Here is a 15,477-nt window from a genome sequence, read left to right on the forward strand (position 1 = left end):
GTGGTTATAATAGGTGTTTCCTCTCTGGCAATGAATTTGCTCTCACAGAACAGAGAAATCCATTTCAATTTTTGCTCCTGTGTGACTTCAGCTTGTCCCCTGCCTTCATAGACAGTCTGATTTCAGATATATATATAGTTACATACAGGGTCCAAGATCTAAGTGATGCCCAAAATATATTTTGACATTTCTTTCTCTTTTTTTCTAATAGTTCCCTTAGTTTCAAGTAGATTCTGCTTTCATTTTCCTTTCTGAGACCCCACATAGAGATAAGGACTCATGTATTTCACAGGACTTGAATGGCAAATAAATTAAGCTGCTTAATCAAGATTTCCATATCCTTTGACTGAACACCCCTGCTTCTGGAAATCCATATTGGGGAAATGAACTAAAATATGGAAAAAGTTTTATGCACTGAGATGTAGTCTTATTTTTATATTAAGTATTATCATATTTGGAAACAACTTAAATGTCCCTTATGAGGTTATATAAATGCTATGTGATGTGCCACAATGAGATATTATTCATCCATTAGAATGATGGTTATTAAAAGTTTTTAATTGCATTTTTTTTTGCTAAAAAGACAAAGCAGAGTACAAAATGTAATAAAATGCTTAGGAAAAAAAGAAAAGAGCTTCAAAATGGTAATTGTTACCTTTGGTTGATGATTTCCCCCCTTTTCTCCATTTTCCAAATATTCTAAAATGAACATTCATAAAACTTTTATTTAAAAAATTATTGCAAATCCAGTTTAAATTACAGGACTGATTAGGCTCAAGAATGGGGTAGCTTGCATTGCATGGCTCCTCATGTCTACACTTGGGAATAACATCTCAAATTCATTTGTCTTTATTGGCTATTTTCATTTTCATTATTATTTACTGATATAATGTTCACTTTCAAATGACTCTTAACAACCCAAAAATACTTTAGGTGCAATTTTTGACAGTTTTTATTTACTAGAGACCATATGTGATAATAGTCTAGAAAATCTAGAAAATCTAAAATTAACAAAGATTGCAAGCATTATAATTTTTCTCTTGTGCACTTAGGAAGATGGTCTCTTGAATATATATTTTATACTCTAAAAAAATATGAATCTATATAATCATTCAAGATTTAGAGTTTGAATCAAATGCCTTGAAAATGTTGATCCTCTTTGACCTACTAGTTCTTCTTCCTGGAACGTAGGTCAAGGAAATAATCCAATATGAGGACAAAGATTTATGCAAAGGGGGGTGCACAGGTGGTTCAGTGGTAGAATGCTCACCTTTCAGGTGGGAGACCCGGGTTACATTCCCAGACCATGCACCCCCCAAAAAAGATTTATACAAAGTTAATACCTCCAGAATTACCTCCAATAGCAAAAAAAAAAAAAAAAAGAAAAGAGAGGGGGGAAATAGCTTTAATATCCAACATAAAAGACAATCTATAATAAATGATGCCATATAATATATGCTTATGAAATATCATGCATTTATTAAAAATAATGTTTACAAAAATTTTTCATTGGTTTGAGGAAATGTCTCTTAACAGAATGAAGAATACAAAGGAGTGACTATAAAATTATACTGAAATATAATCTGTACTGCTTAAGAAAAAATAGGCTCAAACATCAGCAATGGTTAACTCAGGGAGAAGAGATTATTGAGAATTATTCCTTCCTTTTCTTTTGTATTCCTCTCCTCCTTTTTCTCCTCTCTATGCTTTCTGGATTTTCCATGATAAGTATATATTATTTTTGTAAACAGAAATAAAAGCTTGAAAGCACACTCTCATGATGAAATATTCACGAACTGTTTCTTTTTTTTTGCATGGGCAGCCTCCAGAAATCGAACCCGGGTCTCCAGCACAGCAGGCAAGAACTCTGCCATTGAGCCACTGTTGCCCGCCCTTTCTTTGTTTTTTAAAATGCAAAATTTGCTTTAATACTCATTGGATTTTTGCTTTTTTTATATATATTCCAGTCAAAATTTCTTTAGATAATCTTTGATCTCCAGTATTTATTAGTAATGTACCATAGGATCATTTTCTCGGGTAAATATTTACGAGTTCCTGTTCAAAAAGAATACAGAGAGTACAATAATTTCATTTGATCGGTGAAATGAGACTAGTGGCAATTTGTGGGACTAGCCAGTTTTTCCCTTCCCTCTCTGCCTAGTATTATGCGTCATCCAAGGAATTGCCTAGAAGCAGGAAACAGCCTTTTCTAAGTATTGGTTTAAACATTCACTTGAACAAAGCTTAATTATTGTTTTAGTTTTGTATAAAAATGATAAACATTTGATATTAAATGCTAAAGCCTGATATTAAATAAGGGACTTTCACTCAAATTCTCAGACAGTTCAGTATTTTGCGTAATAGATGGACCCACTCATTCCCTTTCATGTTTGGAATCTGATCATTGCAAATTGAAAAATAGGGTGCTACCCTGAAATTAGAACATCAGGGGTTGGCTTGAAAATCTGCTGCCAATTATAAATACTATCAATGCTGGGCTTAGGTGGCCCCATGCATAGTTTGCAGATATTGCCTAGGGGAAAGTCAAATATTAAAGGGTGAGCATGTCCTTTGATTTACTCTCCTCTCTATTATGAAATTGCCAGACATCCCAATGCAGTTGAAGCAGGAATTCATCAGATAGCTAGCTTGGTTTTTTGGTGTCTTCACTTTCCTACGATACTGAGAGTAGATCACTGAGAAAAAGAAACATCCAAACAGTTCTTAAATTATTTTTAAAAAGTAAGAGGGCCACTCTCTTACTTTTACAATATGATACTAAAGCATCTCTAGTGATCTTATTTCCTAGCAGGACAACCAGCATGGGGAATGAGGGAGAAAGGATGGCTGAAAAGATACCTTTTCATTGGTTTCATTCTCTCTCCTTTCCCAGTTCTGTAAAAACAGTAAAGTTTATTTTCTGCATCTTTATAATGCCGATACTAATTTTTTCTCTTTGTAGTCCAAATGACTACATGGAAGTAGGTCCAAATCACAATTTAAAAAAAGAAATGAACTAAAAAATATTTTATGTTTTTAAAGAATGTAATAAAAGTATAATTTAGCCTATGCAACAAAGTCTTCTGGAAGCAAACCAGCTGGAATACTAGTATTTACCATAAGGGCTATTGCAAAGATTGAATGAATTAATATATATATATAAAGCAAGTTCGTAGAATAGTGACTTGCATGTATATCCGTTAATAAAATGTTGGGTATTACCATTGGCTGTTCTTGAGTTCAGAACTCTGCCTCCCCTAAGCTCAGTACACTTACTGGCACCATTTAATTGGCAGTTAATGGGAACTTGCTTATCACATGTTATGCCTTGTTTTTCGATGGGTAAGTCATTTTGCTTTTCATATATTTATATCCTATTCCCTTAAGTAGATTTGAAGATCCGTAAGAAAGAAATTTACTTTTCTTTTACTGCTACCCATTAGTACTTTTGCATCGAATAATTATCAAATATTATTTGATAATTAAAATAATGTTTACACCTACTTAAAATTAAGCCTAAGAGTCACCCCCAAGAGAACCTCTTTTGTTGTTCAGATGTGGCCGCTCTCTCTCAGCCAACATGACAAGCAAACACACTGCCCTCCCCCTCTCTATGTGGGACATGACTCCCAGGGGTGTGGACCTACCTGGCAACGTGGCACAGAAATCCTAGAATGAGCTGGGACTCAGCACCAAGGGATTGAGAAAACTTTCTCGACCAAAAGGGTGAAGAGAGAAATGAGACAAAATAAAGTGTCAATGGCTGAGAGATTCCAAACAGAGTCAAGAGGTTATTCTGGAGGTTATTCTTACGCATTAAATAGATATCACCTTTTTAGTTAAGGCATAACAGAGAGGCTGGCAGAAACTGCCTGGAAATGTAGAGCTGTGTTCCAGTAGCCATGTTTCCTGAAGATGATTGTATAATGATATAACCTTCACAATGTGACTGTGTGATTATGAAAACCTTGTGTCTGATGCTTCTTTTATCTACCTTATGGACAGATGAATAAAACAGATGGATTAAAAATAAATCAATAGTAGAGGGGACAAATGTTAAAATAAATTTAGAAAAAAATAATGTTTACAAAAATTTGGGCTATTGAACATGCTAAATAAGATAATATAAGGTGCTTTGACCAGTGCCTAGCATAAAATGTTCAGTAAGGGGTAATTAGTTTTATTAAACAAACACACACACATATTTGCTGATTAGTTGATAGAGATATGAAATGTGCTCTTGAAAAGTTATGTATAAATTGAATTTTTATTAATCTTAAAAACACTAGGGGAGATATGTATTTTTTTCATAAAATGATATTTTGGTAAAGCAATCAGTCTCAATATATTACTTGCATCAACATACATCTTTCACCAATATATATCTTTATATTGAAATTATTCACTCTGAAGCCCTTCTACTCATTAAAAAAATAATCCAGCAAATAATACATATTAGAAATGAGTCCCCAAATGACATGGAGAAATATATTCCTCCCCAACTATAACAACTTTAATAGCATTTGTTTCTTTTAACTTCATCCTAAAAAGATCATTTTTATTGCTTTAATCATTTGGGCAATCCTATATCATTAAATTTTCATTTGGACAAGTTAAATAAGTTAAAATTCATTCAACAATGTAATAAAACATTTACAATATTAAGGACAAAGAGCTTCTGTTTAATTCACATTTTTATTAACATTAGTAACAATTAGCAATAATAAATGTGCCTGCAAGCAATAAAATAGTAGAATTACACAGTGAAATTGATTTCCATTAGAGTAGTTAATTGTGGTACATGGTGATAAATGAAATAGGTAGAAAATTTTAAAATTTAGTGAATCCAGTTATTAAAGTTTTCTAGATATTATGAATGTAACTTGAGCTTTAATTAATTCTTTCAAAGCATTTCGTAGTTTGGCATTATTTGAGCATAACACCAATTGGATGACTAAATTATTCTCTGTACAATTTTTATTTTTAACAGCATTGCAGCAAATAAATTTTTTTTTTTTGCTTTGTTTTGAACTACTGTGTTTTAACATTTATTAAGCAGTGACTATATGTCAGCAATCATGCTTCTTCTTTAGCATGACTTCGGTTATTTCATGCTTGTTAGAATCCTATAAAGGTTCTAGTACTCTTCCCATTTTACAGATAAAGAAATGAAGTCTGGAGGAAAGGGCAGGTATATATCATGAATGTTCAGGGAAAAAATGTGGGAATATAGATAAAAATCATTGAATTAATTATTGAAAATCATTTAAGGCACTCCCAATGGCTTCCAAATTTGAAAGTTTGGATAATTAGGTCTCTAACCATTTCCTTGCAACTCAGGGTTGCCAAAAGTTCGCACTCCAGTGCCTCCAAAACCTTCCACCAGTGCCAAAAGCATACTAATCATTAACTAAATATTTGTTGGGTAAATGAATGAACAGTTATCATGCTCTCACAACAGAAAAAAAAATCTTGCTTAAATAAAGCTTTTCAGCTAGGGAATGAAAACGTTCATCAAATGTTTGTGTGGTTCAGAGATAGAGTATTAGCTGTGTGACTGCAAATTATATAATTTCTCAGTTTGCTCATTTATAAAACACGAATACTTATACTTCACAGGGTTATAATGAGAATAAAACAATTTAATGTGCATGAATGCATTCCCTTATATGTTAGTGCAATATCTCGTATAAAGGAGGCACTGAATAGTTTTATTAAACTGTTTGTTAAAAGATAAGCCATTACATAAATATTAGTTGCTACTATTATATGCAGTACAGAGATTAAAATTTCAGGGTCTTCATTCAAACCACCAGCATTTAAATCCCAATGAAAATCTCAATGGAACTGAGTTTCTTCATCTCTAAAATAAGAATAATAAGAGTACCTATCTGAGGAATTTGGAGAGAAGTAAATGAGCCTTAAAGTGGTTAGCATAGTGCCTGTCTCATAAGTTTCAGTTCAGTAAAGCTAAGCTATTATATATTTTAGAAATTTAAAAGTATTTTTATCTATACAAAATCTGGTGGAATTTTCCTAGCCTCCTGAGAGGGTGAAATGAGTGTCCTCTCCTTACAGAGAAAGAAACTGCAGCTCAGAGTGACCCACTGATTTGCCCAACGTCTCATAGTTAGTGACAGCACCACGACTCCAGCATGGGCCCTTGTGCTCCAAATCCTGGGCACGTTGCTTTCTACTATCTTCATCAATCTGTCGACTCTCACAACGTGCCTCGTTCCTTCACTGCTTCTGTCCTACTTTCTTTTCTTTGCAGTTCCTTGTCACAGCAGAGACACGAGGTTGTGGATAAGGCAGTGAGTCCGTGGAGGAGCCTGGAGACCTATAACTATAACAAATATCACCCTATCGGGGAGGTGAGCGAGGATCCATGTGGGAGAGGCTGTTGGAGCTCAGAACCATGGGGGGGGCGGGGCGGGACATGGTTCATCGTTACTGTCCACGGATTAGAGAAGCACCGGTGTGTGGTGGAGACCGGCCTGTGTGCTGAGTTCAAGGGGTCCCCTCAATCCAGCCCCCCACCACCACCACCATCGTTGAAGTTAAAAAAAAAGACCTGGCAATATGAAATTTAAAAAGTAAATTAACAACAACCAAAAGAAAAAGGAGAAAAAGACTATCTCAGTGAGAGTTCTGTTAGGTTGAATGTGAAACAGAATTCATCTTTACTCTTGTTTATCGAGTCCTTAGCAGGTTTAAACAGGGCAGGGTCATTTTGCACCTAGGTGTGGGACATGAGGAGGAGAAGCTTTCTGAGTGAATCATATTAGTTGAAAATGTTAAAAAGAAGAGGATACAGGCAACAATTTTGAAGAGGGGAAAACTTTTTTCCAAAGAAATATTTATATTGCCACATAAGTTTGCTGATTTTCAAAACTGGCTTCTGCGAGAAGCTAGTTATTATATATGCATGAGTGTGTGTATATATATCTATATCTTCACATTTTTAGGCAAAAAAAAATTTAATGTATGAATGTCTAAAAATAGAATTTCTGGGATAACTGATACGTACGCTTAAATTTTTTACATTAACAGGCAAGTTTACAACATGCTTTACCAATTTACACTCAGCGTTATGGAATATATTGCTTTTCCTGACTTTTTTCAGAGTACAAGAAAGAATTCAGTCTTTTTTCTGTAACAGTTATCCAAAAGTACTGATGATTCCATGCTTTTGAACAAGGTTCAGAATGGCCAGTGGGGAGCTTAGGCTCTGGTATCAGAGGTGGGTTCTCATCTGGGTTGGCCACTTGCTCAGTGTGTTGATCTTGACCAAGGCATTTAACCTTTTTGACCTGTAGTTTCCTCATCTGTATAACAGAACAACTAGTACCTATCTTCCATCATTGTTTCATTGTTGTAGCGGCAAACGAAATAAGCTTTATAAAACACTGCCTGCTAAGGATTAAGTAATAAATAAATGATAGCTGCTGCTGCTACTCACTATTTGTAGCTTCCCCAAAATTAAAGTTCCTGCAGCTGACCCAGTCCCAGCACAGAAGCACACAGGATGCCTGTGTGATGAGTTATTCCCTTCAGTTGACAAAACTGAACTGAATATACCCACTTAGGTATTACTACTGTTATAACAGTACATTTTTTCTATAGCTATCCTTTGCTAAGATGTCAATCAAAATACAGATATTTTGAAATAGGATCATTATTACTCCCAGTTCATTATTATTTAATATAACTTGTCATTCAGAGATTTTGACTATATAGAAATTGAGTGTAAAGGGCATCCTATGACCTGCTGATGAATCTATCTTAATATTTCTTTTGTGTGTGAATGCTCTTATTCCATTCATCCTTTTAGAACCCCAGGTGAGTGACTTACAAGCAAAAGTGTATGACATGGTATAAGATGTGCAATTAAATCAGCATCTATTCAGCTCTACTCGGCTGTATCAAAATGATAAATTTGAGCTTGGATACTTTTGCTGGCATGTTCTGTGAAGGGCATAGCCAGCTCTTCTCTAATTTTGAGCCCATGAATATTAGCAAAGTCCATAAAGACTGAAGAAGAACCACAAAACAAGCCTGACCTGAGATATCTATCGCGATCGGTGCCACACAGAAGTGAAACCTGGTGGCCAATTTGAAAAGTGTGATGTTGTAGAAAGTTTCCAAAGTGTTTTAGTGGATTATTGAAAGTGTTAATTCTCGATAACTGTGCTGTTAAAGTTCAAAAAGGGTGTCCTAAACTTGTTAATTGAGTAGATCTTTAAAGAAGGGAGAGGGTACTAGTCCATTGGTTTAGTTTCCTATTTGGTTTACCACATGGATGTGACAATCCAGAGCAAAAAGTACAGACTTCAGTATCTTAGTGAAGCAGTTACCTTAAGCCAAGGCAAATAAAGGATCTTCTGCTAGTCACCATCCTCCTGGCTGTTTCAGATCTATCGGTGGATGAGCCAGATAAGTGAGAAGTACAAGGAAGTGGTGACACAGCATTTCCTAGGGATGACCTATGAGACCCGACCCATGTATTATTTGAAGGTGAGTGAGAAGGCTGAGAATGACCTTACTTGGTGGGGGGACAGGAGGCTGTCACCTTTCCCATCCGAGGATTTTTACTTTTTTAACTGTTTGGGAGTTCTATGTCAGAAATGGAGAAAAGGGTTAGAAGAGTTAATGCAGAAAGACTGCCTTTTCCACTCAATCTGGGTTCTTATAAGTCAAAATTTTAGATGTTTAAGACTTAATCATCTGAGTGGAATCGAGTTCTGGGGCAAAAAGAATTTGAATGGATAGCTGGGGTGATGGGGGTAGGACTTTAAAAAGTAAAGCCAGGAAGAGGAAGTGCTCATCGCTCAGTTTTTTTCCATGCTGTGCCTCCCTCATCCCCACCAAGACTGAGCAATTTAGGATCAAGAACGTTACAGCTGGACAGAACCTTAGCTGCTCTAGTTGAGTGGTTTTCAACCTGTGCTCTATGAATGCCCAATGTCTGTGGTGGTCCTTTGGGGTGGGAATGGAGGAGCTAGATATGAGGAAAGTCCTCTGCTCATGCTTCCATCAGAGACAGTTCTCTCTTCATCAGTATTTTGAGTTCTTTGGAAGATACTGTTTTTTTCAAAACAATTTTTCTTTTAACCCACAAACAATTTAACTCTTTCATTTTACAGTTGAGGGTACAAAGAGAAATGAAGTGTCTAGAACAAGGTCACAGAGCCAGATAGTAACATAGGCAGGGTAATAGCCGTATCTCCAGGTCCCCCTTTCCCTTTTGAATGTGACATGTTGAAAAGTCTTTGGGACCAAATTGATTTTCAGTTGTAGCTACACATTAAAAAAGTGTGGAGAACTGCCAAGTAATACTGATGTCTGGGTCCTGCCCACAGAAATTCTGATTTAATAGTCCAGTATGGGACTCAGGCAATAGAATGCTTTAAAAACTCTTAGATGATCCTGAAATGTAGCCAGAGTTGACACCCACCTCACCAAACCCCTGGTCCTCAGAGTGTGGTCTCTGGACCAGCAGCATCAGCATCCCCTGGGTATTTGGTAGGAATGCACATTCTCTGGTGCTACCACAGGTCGACTGAGTCACAAACTCTTGGGGTGGAACCCAGCAATCTGTTCTACATGAATACTCTTCTGGGTCATTCTAATGTCTGCTCTAGTTATAGCGCCACAGTGCAATTCTAACAAGTTCCTAGGCAATGCTGACCCTGCTAAGCCAGGACTTCTTCAAGAACCACTGCCAAGATGGTTTGGCATTAAGCAGTAGCATTTCTAATTAATTGCCCTCCCATTACTTATTGTAGACATATTGATTAAAAAGCAACCCCCCAATTTTCAGAGTTATCTACAATTACAAACCAATCTATTGGCTCTGAAATTGAATTTACCCAGGAATTGAATGATTGATTGACTGACTGATATATTGAGCATGCAATACCTGCTTACATGATTTTTCCATAGGCCAACAAACTATAAGCTGATTCAGCTAGACAGAGACAGCTGAGCATCCTCTGCCTGGGATATATTGTAAAGAATAGATTGAGTACATAAGAAGGAGACAATAAGGATAAATATATAATATACATGTACTCATAAATGGGACTATTATAAGAGAGAATTAAGAAATAAATAGGAATTAAGAGCTGTGCGGACAGCTTTGAAAATGGGTGAGGCACAAAGGAGAAAGTTCCTTGAATATGATGGATCAAGTCCATTTATCTCGATTTTTGAGTTTCTCTTATAGAGGGAGAGAACCTTCATCGGCCAAGCTCTCAAGGCTTTCACTAAATGGTACTGGCTCAGGCCACGTAAAACCCAAAACAGATGTGGCTATTACAAACATTGGTGCGTTTACAGCCTCTTCTCTACCAAAGAGGATCCATAATTGTGGGTTAATTCCTATCTACCCTGTTGAAGAACAAGATCTTTATTGCTGGAGTGAGGATGAGCTGACGGACATGAGTAACAAACAGGGAGGGAAGAAATTAAGTTGGCTGGGGGTGGCGGAGTTTCTAAGGGGAAGGGAAATATAAGAAGTCCTGCAGGGGACTTTGTATTTGCATTCCTTCACAGTGTCAAGAAATTTAGGTAAATACTAGGATTCCTTTTTAACTACCTTTGACTCTTGAAGTTACCGCCTGTGTACTTTATCTCGCTGAGTGAACCCTGTAGATTAAGATTCTATAAGGTTTATACAGATTGTCTCTTAGCTTGTAGATTAGGGGTGGGGACAATGCTTTTATTAATACTTAGGGAATCATTTAAGATACAGGGAAAATGGGACTTTGGATAGGTGACATGGGGAGCCAGCACATGGTCCTAAGAACAGCAAACAAGGTAACTACAGTGGGAGAGCATGAGGACCTGAGAAGATCATGTTGGTGGGTGTTTCTCTTGACATCCTTGCCACCCGCTTGCTACCACGGGGCTGAGTAAGGAAGTTACCACTAGCAGAATAAAAAAACCTGATAACTTTGGACAGGTTTGGTGGTTTATGACAATAAGTTGTTGTTTGGTAATAGAGCCAAATGCCCTCTCTAGATCAGCCAACCATCAGAAAACCCCAAGAAGATCGTTTGGATGGACTGTGGAATTCATGCCAGGGAATGGATTGCCCCAGCTTTTTGCCAATGGTTTGTGAAAGAAGTAAGTGCCTTTAATTTCCTTATAATAGCAATCCACCCTTGAAAACACCTGCTGCTACTTTAAAAAATATATATTTTTTAATTTCCAAAATTTCAACCACTCTATATCCACCATGCAGCAACTCTCCCTTCCCTGCCTCCCCTGGTAAATTCTAGTCTGCTTTCTGTCTCTACAGATTTACTATTTCTAGATATTTCATACACATGCAATAATACAGTATTTGTCCTTAGGTGCCTTGCTTATTTCACTCAATATAAAGTTTTCAAGGTCTGTCTATGTTGCAGCATGTCTCAGAACTTCCTTCCTTCTTAACAGCTGAGTAATATCCCATTGTGTTTATGTACCATTTTCTTTACCCATTCATATGTTCATTATCATTTGGATGGTTTCTACCTTTTGGCTATTGTGAACAATGCTAATATGAGCATTGGTGCACAAGTATATGTTTAGGTCTTGTTTTCAATTTCTTTGGTTTTATGCCTAGGAGTGGAATTTCTGTGGTAATTCTATATTTAACTTTTTGAGAAACTACTACACTGCTTTCCACAGTGGCTGCACCATTTTACATTCCCAATAACAGTGCAGAAGGGTTCCAGATTCTTTGCATTCTCTCCAACACTTGTTACTTATTTATTTATTTATTTATTAATAATAGTCATCTCTGTGGGATTGAAGTGATATCTTGTTATGGTTTTAATTTGTATTTCCCTGGTAGCTAATGATGTTGAGCATCTTTTCATTTGCATGTTAGTTATTTGTATATTCTCTTTGGAAAACTGTTCAAGTTCTTTGCCCATTTTTTAATTGGGTTTTTTTGTCTTTTTGTTACTCAGTTGGAAGTGTTCTTTATGTATTCTGAGTATTAATTTCTTATCAGACATATGATTTACTACTATTTTATCCAGTTCTGTAGATAGTCTTTTCAATTTCATAATGAAGTCCTTTGATAATTAAAACTTCTGATTTTGATAAAGTGAAATTTATTTATTGTTTATTTTGTTGCTCCTGCTTTTTGGTGTCATTTCTAGCAATTCATTGTTGAATCCAAGGTTATTAAAATTTGCCCCTATGTTATTCCCTAAGGTTTTAACGTTTTATGGCTTTAACGTTTATATTTAGGTCCTTGTCATTTTGAGTTGATTTTTTATATGATGTGAGTTAAGGGTCCAACTTCATCCTTTTGCATGTGGACATGCAGGTTTCCTAGCACCATTTAGTGAAGAAGATACTTCATTCCCCATAGGGGAATAAGATATTTTGCATCTTTGTCAAGAATCAGTTGGCCTTAGATGTGTAGGTCTATTTCTGGACTTTCAACTCTATTTTTTTGTTCTATATGCTTATCTTTATGCCAGTACCACACTATTTTGATTACTGTTTCTTTGCAGTAAACTCTGAAATCAGAGAGTATTAGTCCTCCAACTTGTTTTTCTTTTCCAAATTTGTTTTGGCTATTCAGTGCCCCTGGCAATTCCATACAAATCTGAGGGTCAGCTTTTTCATTTCTGCAAAAAAAAAAAAAAAAAAAAAGGGGGTTTGGAATTTTGATTGCTATAGTACCAAATCTGTAGACCACTTTGGGTAGTATTGACATCTAAACAATATTAAGTCTTCCAGTCATGAACATGAGATGTCTTGCCATTTTTAGGTCTTTAATCTCTTTCAGCAATGTTTTATAGTTTTCAATGTGCAAGACTTTTTCTTCCTTGGTTAAATTCATTTCTGGATATTTTATTCCTTTAGATGCTGTTACAAATGAAATTGTTTTCTTAATTTCCTTTTTGATTGTTAATTGCTAAAGTACAGAAACACAATTGATTTTTGCATGTTTATCTTTACCTAGCAATTTTGCTGAATTCATTTATTTGCTCTAGTAGTTTTCCTTTGCAGTAGGATTCTTTTGGATTTTCTATATAGAGGAGCATGTCATCTGTGAATAGAGATAGTTTTACTTTTTCCTTTCCAATTCAGATACCTTTCATTTCTTTTTCTTGCCTAATTGCTCTGGCTAGAACTATTAATACAATGTTGAATGGTAGTCATGAAAATAGAAATCCTTTTCTTTTTTTTTTTTTTTGTTTTTTACATGGGCAGGCACTGGGAATCAAACCCAGGTCCTCAGGCATGACAGGCAAGCATTCTTACCTGCTGAGCCACCGTGGCCCATCCAGAAATCCTTTTCTGTTCCTGATTGTAGAGGGAAAGCTTTCAGTATTTCACTATTGAGTATGATGTTCACTGTGGGTTTTTAATAAATGCCCTTTATCATGTTGAGGAAGTTCTCTCCTTGCCACTTCTTGACTATTTAGTGAGCTGTGCTTCTTTCATGTGCTGATGATGCAACTCTTTACTGAGCCACCTTTTCACCCCAAGTGAAATGGAATTAATTAGTAGCTTTGTTGCAAACTAAATTAGATTTCTTTCTTGTGCTTCAAAAAATTATGATAATTGCAAGTTAAATATCATTAAAGTAGAAGAAAATACACCTTGGGAGTCAAAGATGAATTTAAAACCTCTCTGCCTCTTTCTAATAATCCTAGGCATTTAAAAATATATATTAAGACCCCTAGTTTTTCAAATATAAAAGGAAAATGAAATGAGTACTCATAGGTCTATTGGGTGGATTAGGAGATTTAGCATATGGAAAATACCTGGCAAAATGGGCTTTTATATGCTATCTATATTCCTCCTTTGAGGAAAATAAGAAAACTTTAAAAGAAATACAAAATACTTTTTTTTAGTCTTTTCAGAAACTCACACAGAAAGAAACCCACAAGTGGTAGTTCTCCAGGTGTGGTTCCTCGGGCCAGCAGCATCACCCTCAACTGTGAGAAATCCAAGTTCATTGGCTCCACCTCAGACCTAGTAAATTGGAAACTTGGAGGAGAGTCGGTAGTGAAGCCCAGAAGTCGCTGTTTTAGCAAGCTCTCTGGTGCTTCTGACGCCTGCCAAAGTTTTAGAACCATAACCATAAAGATAGGGCAATTGAGGCAGAGTTTGGGATTGGGGGTGAAATGTACAATCACTTGTTACAATTAAGTTAAAATTGTTGGAAATTCAAGAGTGAATAGACTTTTTCCGAGTATCATTCCAAATAGTTCTTTTTTTTTTTAATTTCCAGGTTCTACAAAACTACAAAGCCAATGCAAGGATCAACAGATTCCTTAGGGTCCTGGACCTCTACGTGCTTCCTGTTCTTAACATAGATGGTTATATCTACACCTGGACAACTGTGAGTACACCAAACCTGTCCTTGGAGGAGCTTATGAACCAAAGTTCGACTCAGGTCCTTTCTCTTTCTGTCTTTTCATGTTGCACAAGGGAAAAAAAACCATTTGAGATGAAAATCAGCTTTTTTTTTTTTAAGTTGACAATTTAAGTGAGGTTTAGGATTTAGGGGGCCTGAGGCTTTTTCAGAGTTGAAGTCCAGCACATGTTTATTTTCTGTTTGTCTTTATTAGAGAAGTTGTAGGTTTACAGAAAAACATGCAGAACCAGAGTTCCCATTAACATTTTGTGTTAGTGTGGTACCTTTGTTGCAATTGATGAGAGAATATTATAATTGTACTATAGTGCAATTAGATATAGTATTATAATTATAACTATAGTCATTAGGGTTCATTGTGTTGTACAGTCCTATGCTTTTAAAAAAAATTCTAGTAACATATATACCACCTAAAATTCCCCCCTTAACCACATTCATGTATATATCCATTTTTTGTCATATTCCCAGTTTTCCAGACAGACTTAACAATCTTTCTCCTCTTCCATCTCCTTAAATTCATGTTTATGAATTGACTGCCACCCTATCAGAATTGTATTGGTATAAAATTCATAAACCTATATCCATCTCAAATCAGTTCTAAAAGCATGAGGAGAAATAAAGGATGTATTAATATGAAACTGGCTTTCATTTTTCAATGTTATCATTCTTAACAGGTGGGGAACATCTCATAGTCTTAGCAGACAACTTTCTCTTAACAAGTTTCTAAAGCATATTATTTTCAATTGGCTCCTGATTCCTAGATTATATTACTTTCTCTCCCTTCTCCATCACTTGCTGGCCTGTTGTTTGAGTCAAGCTTCTCCTTCTGTGCTCGTTGGTGAAACGTGTCTTCATTCTCATCTCAATTCATCAGTCTTCTGCTTCCAGAAATGTGCAAAGATCATTTCTGATGCACCTGGAACAGCTTTTTCCCATCTGCCATGCTATTTCTCTTTCATCCTGCATCACTTGAACCTAAGAAACAACTCTGAAGCTTTCCCTGGTTCAGCAGCACATGTCCACAGGCGCTGCTAATCTGCTTGTTAAGAGCAAGCCTCCTCCAATTTGATTGTTTACATGTA

General features: G+C 36.0%; 1 protein-coding gene across 2 annotated transcripts in view; it reads left to right on the forward strand.

Moving 5' to 3' along the window:
* Nucleotides 1-15,477, forward strand: part of CPO (carboxypeptidase O) — a 44,383-nt gene that overhangs the window by 1,809 nt on the left and 27,097 nt on the right. For both annotated transcript variants that reach the window (XM_077152011.1, XM_077152012.1), the window contains 4 exons: nt 6,275-6,374; nt 8,416-8,517; nt 11,026-11,130; nt 14,252-14,362. In XM_077152011.1, the coding sequence (XP_077008126.1) occupies nt 6,275-6,374; nt 8,416-8,517; nt 11,026-11,130; nt 14,252-14,362 (418 nt within the window). The remainder of the gene's footprint in view (nt 1-6,274; nt 6,375-8,415; nt 8,518-11,025; nt 11,131-14,251; nt 14,363-15,477) is intronic.

Source organism: Tamandua tetradactyla, chromosome 3 (assembly GCF_023851605.1).
Source record: "Tamandua tetradactyla isolate mTamTet1 chromosome 3, mTamTet1.pri, whole genome shotgun sequence".
In the NCBI taxonomy this organism is placed as follows: Eukaryota; Metazoa; Chordata; class Mammalia; order Pilosa; family Myrmecophagidae; genus Tamandua; species Tamandua tetradactyla.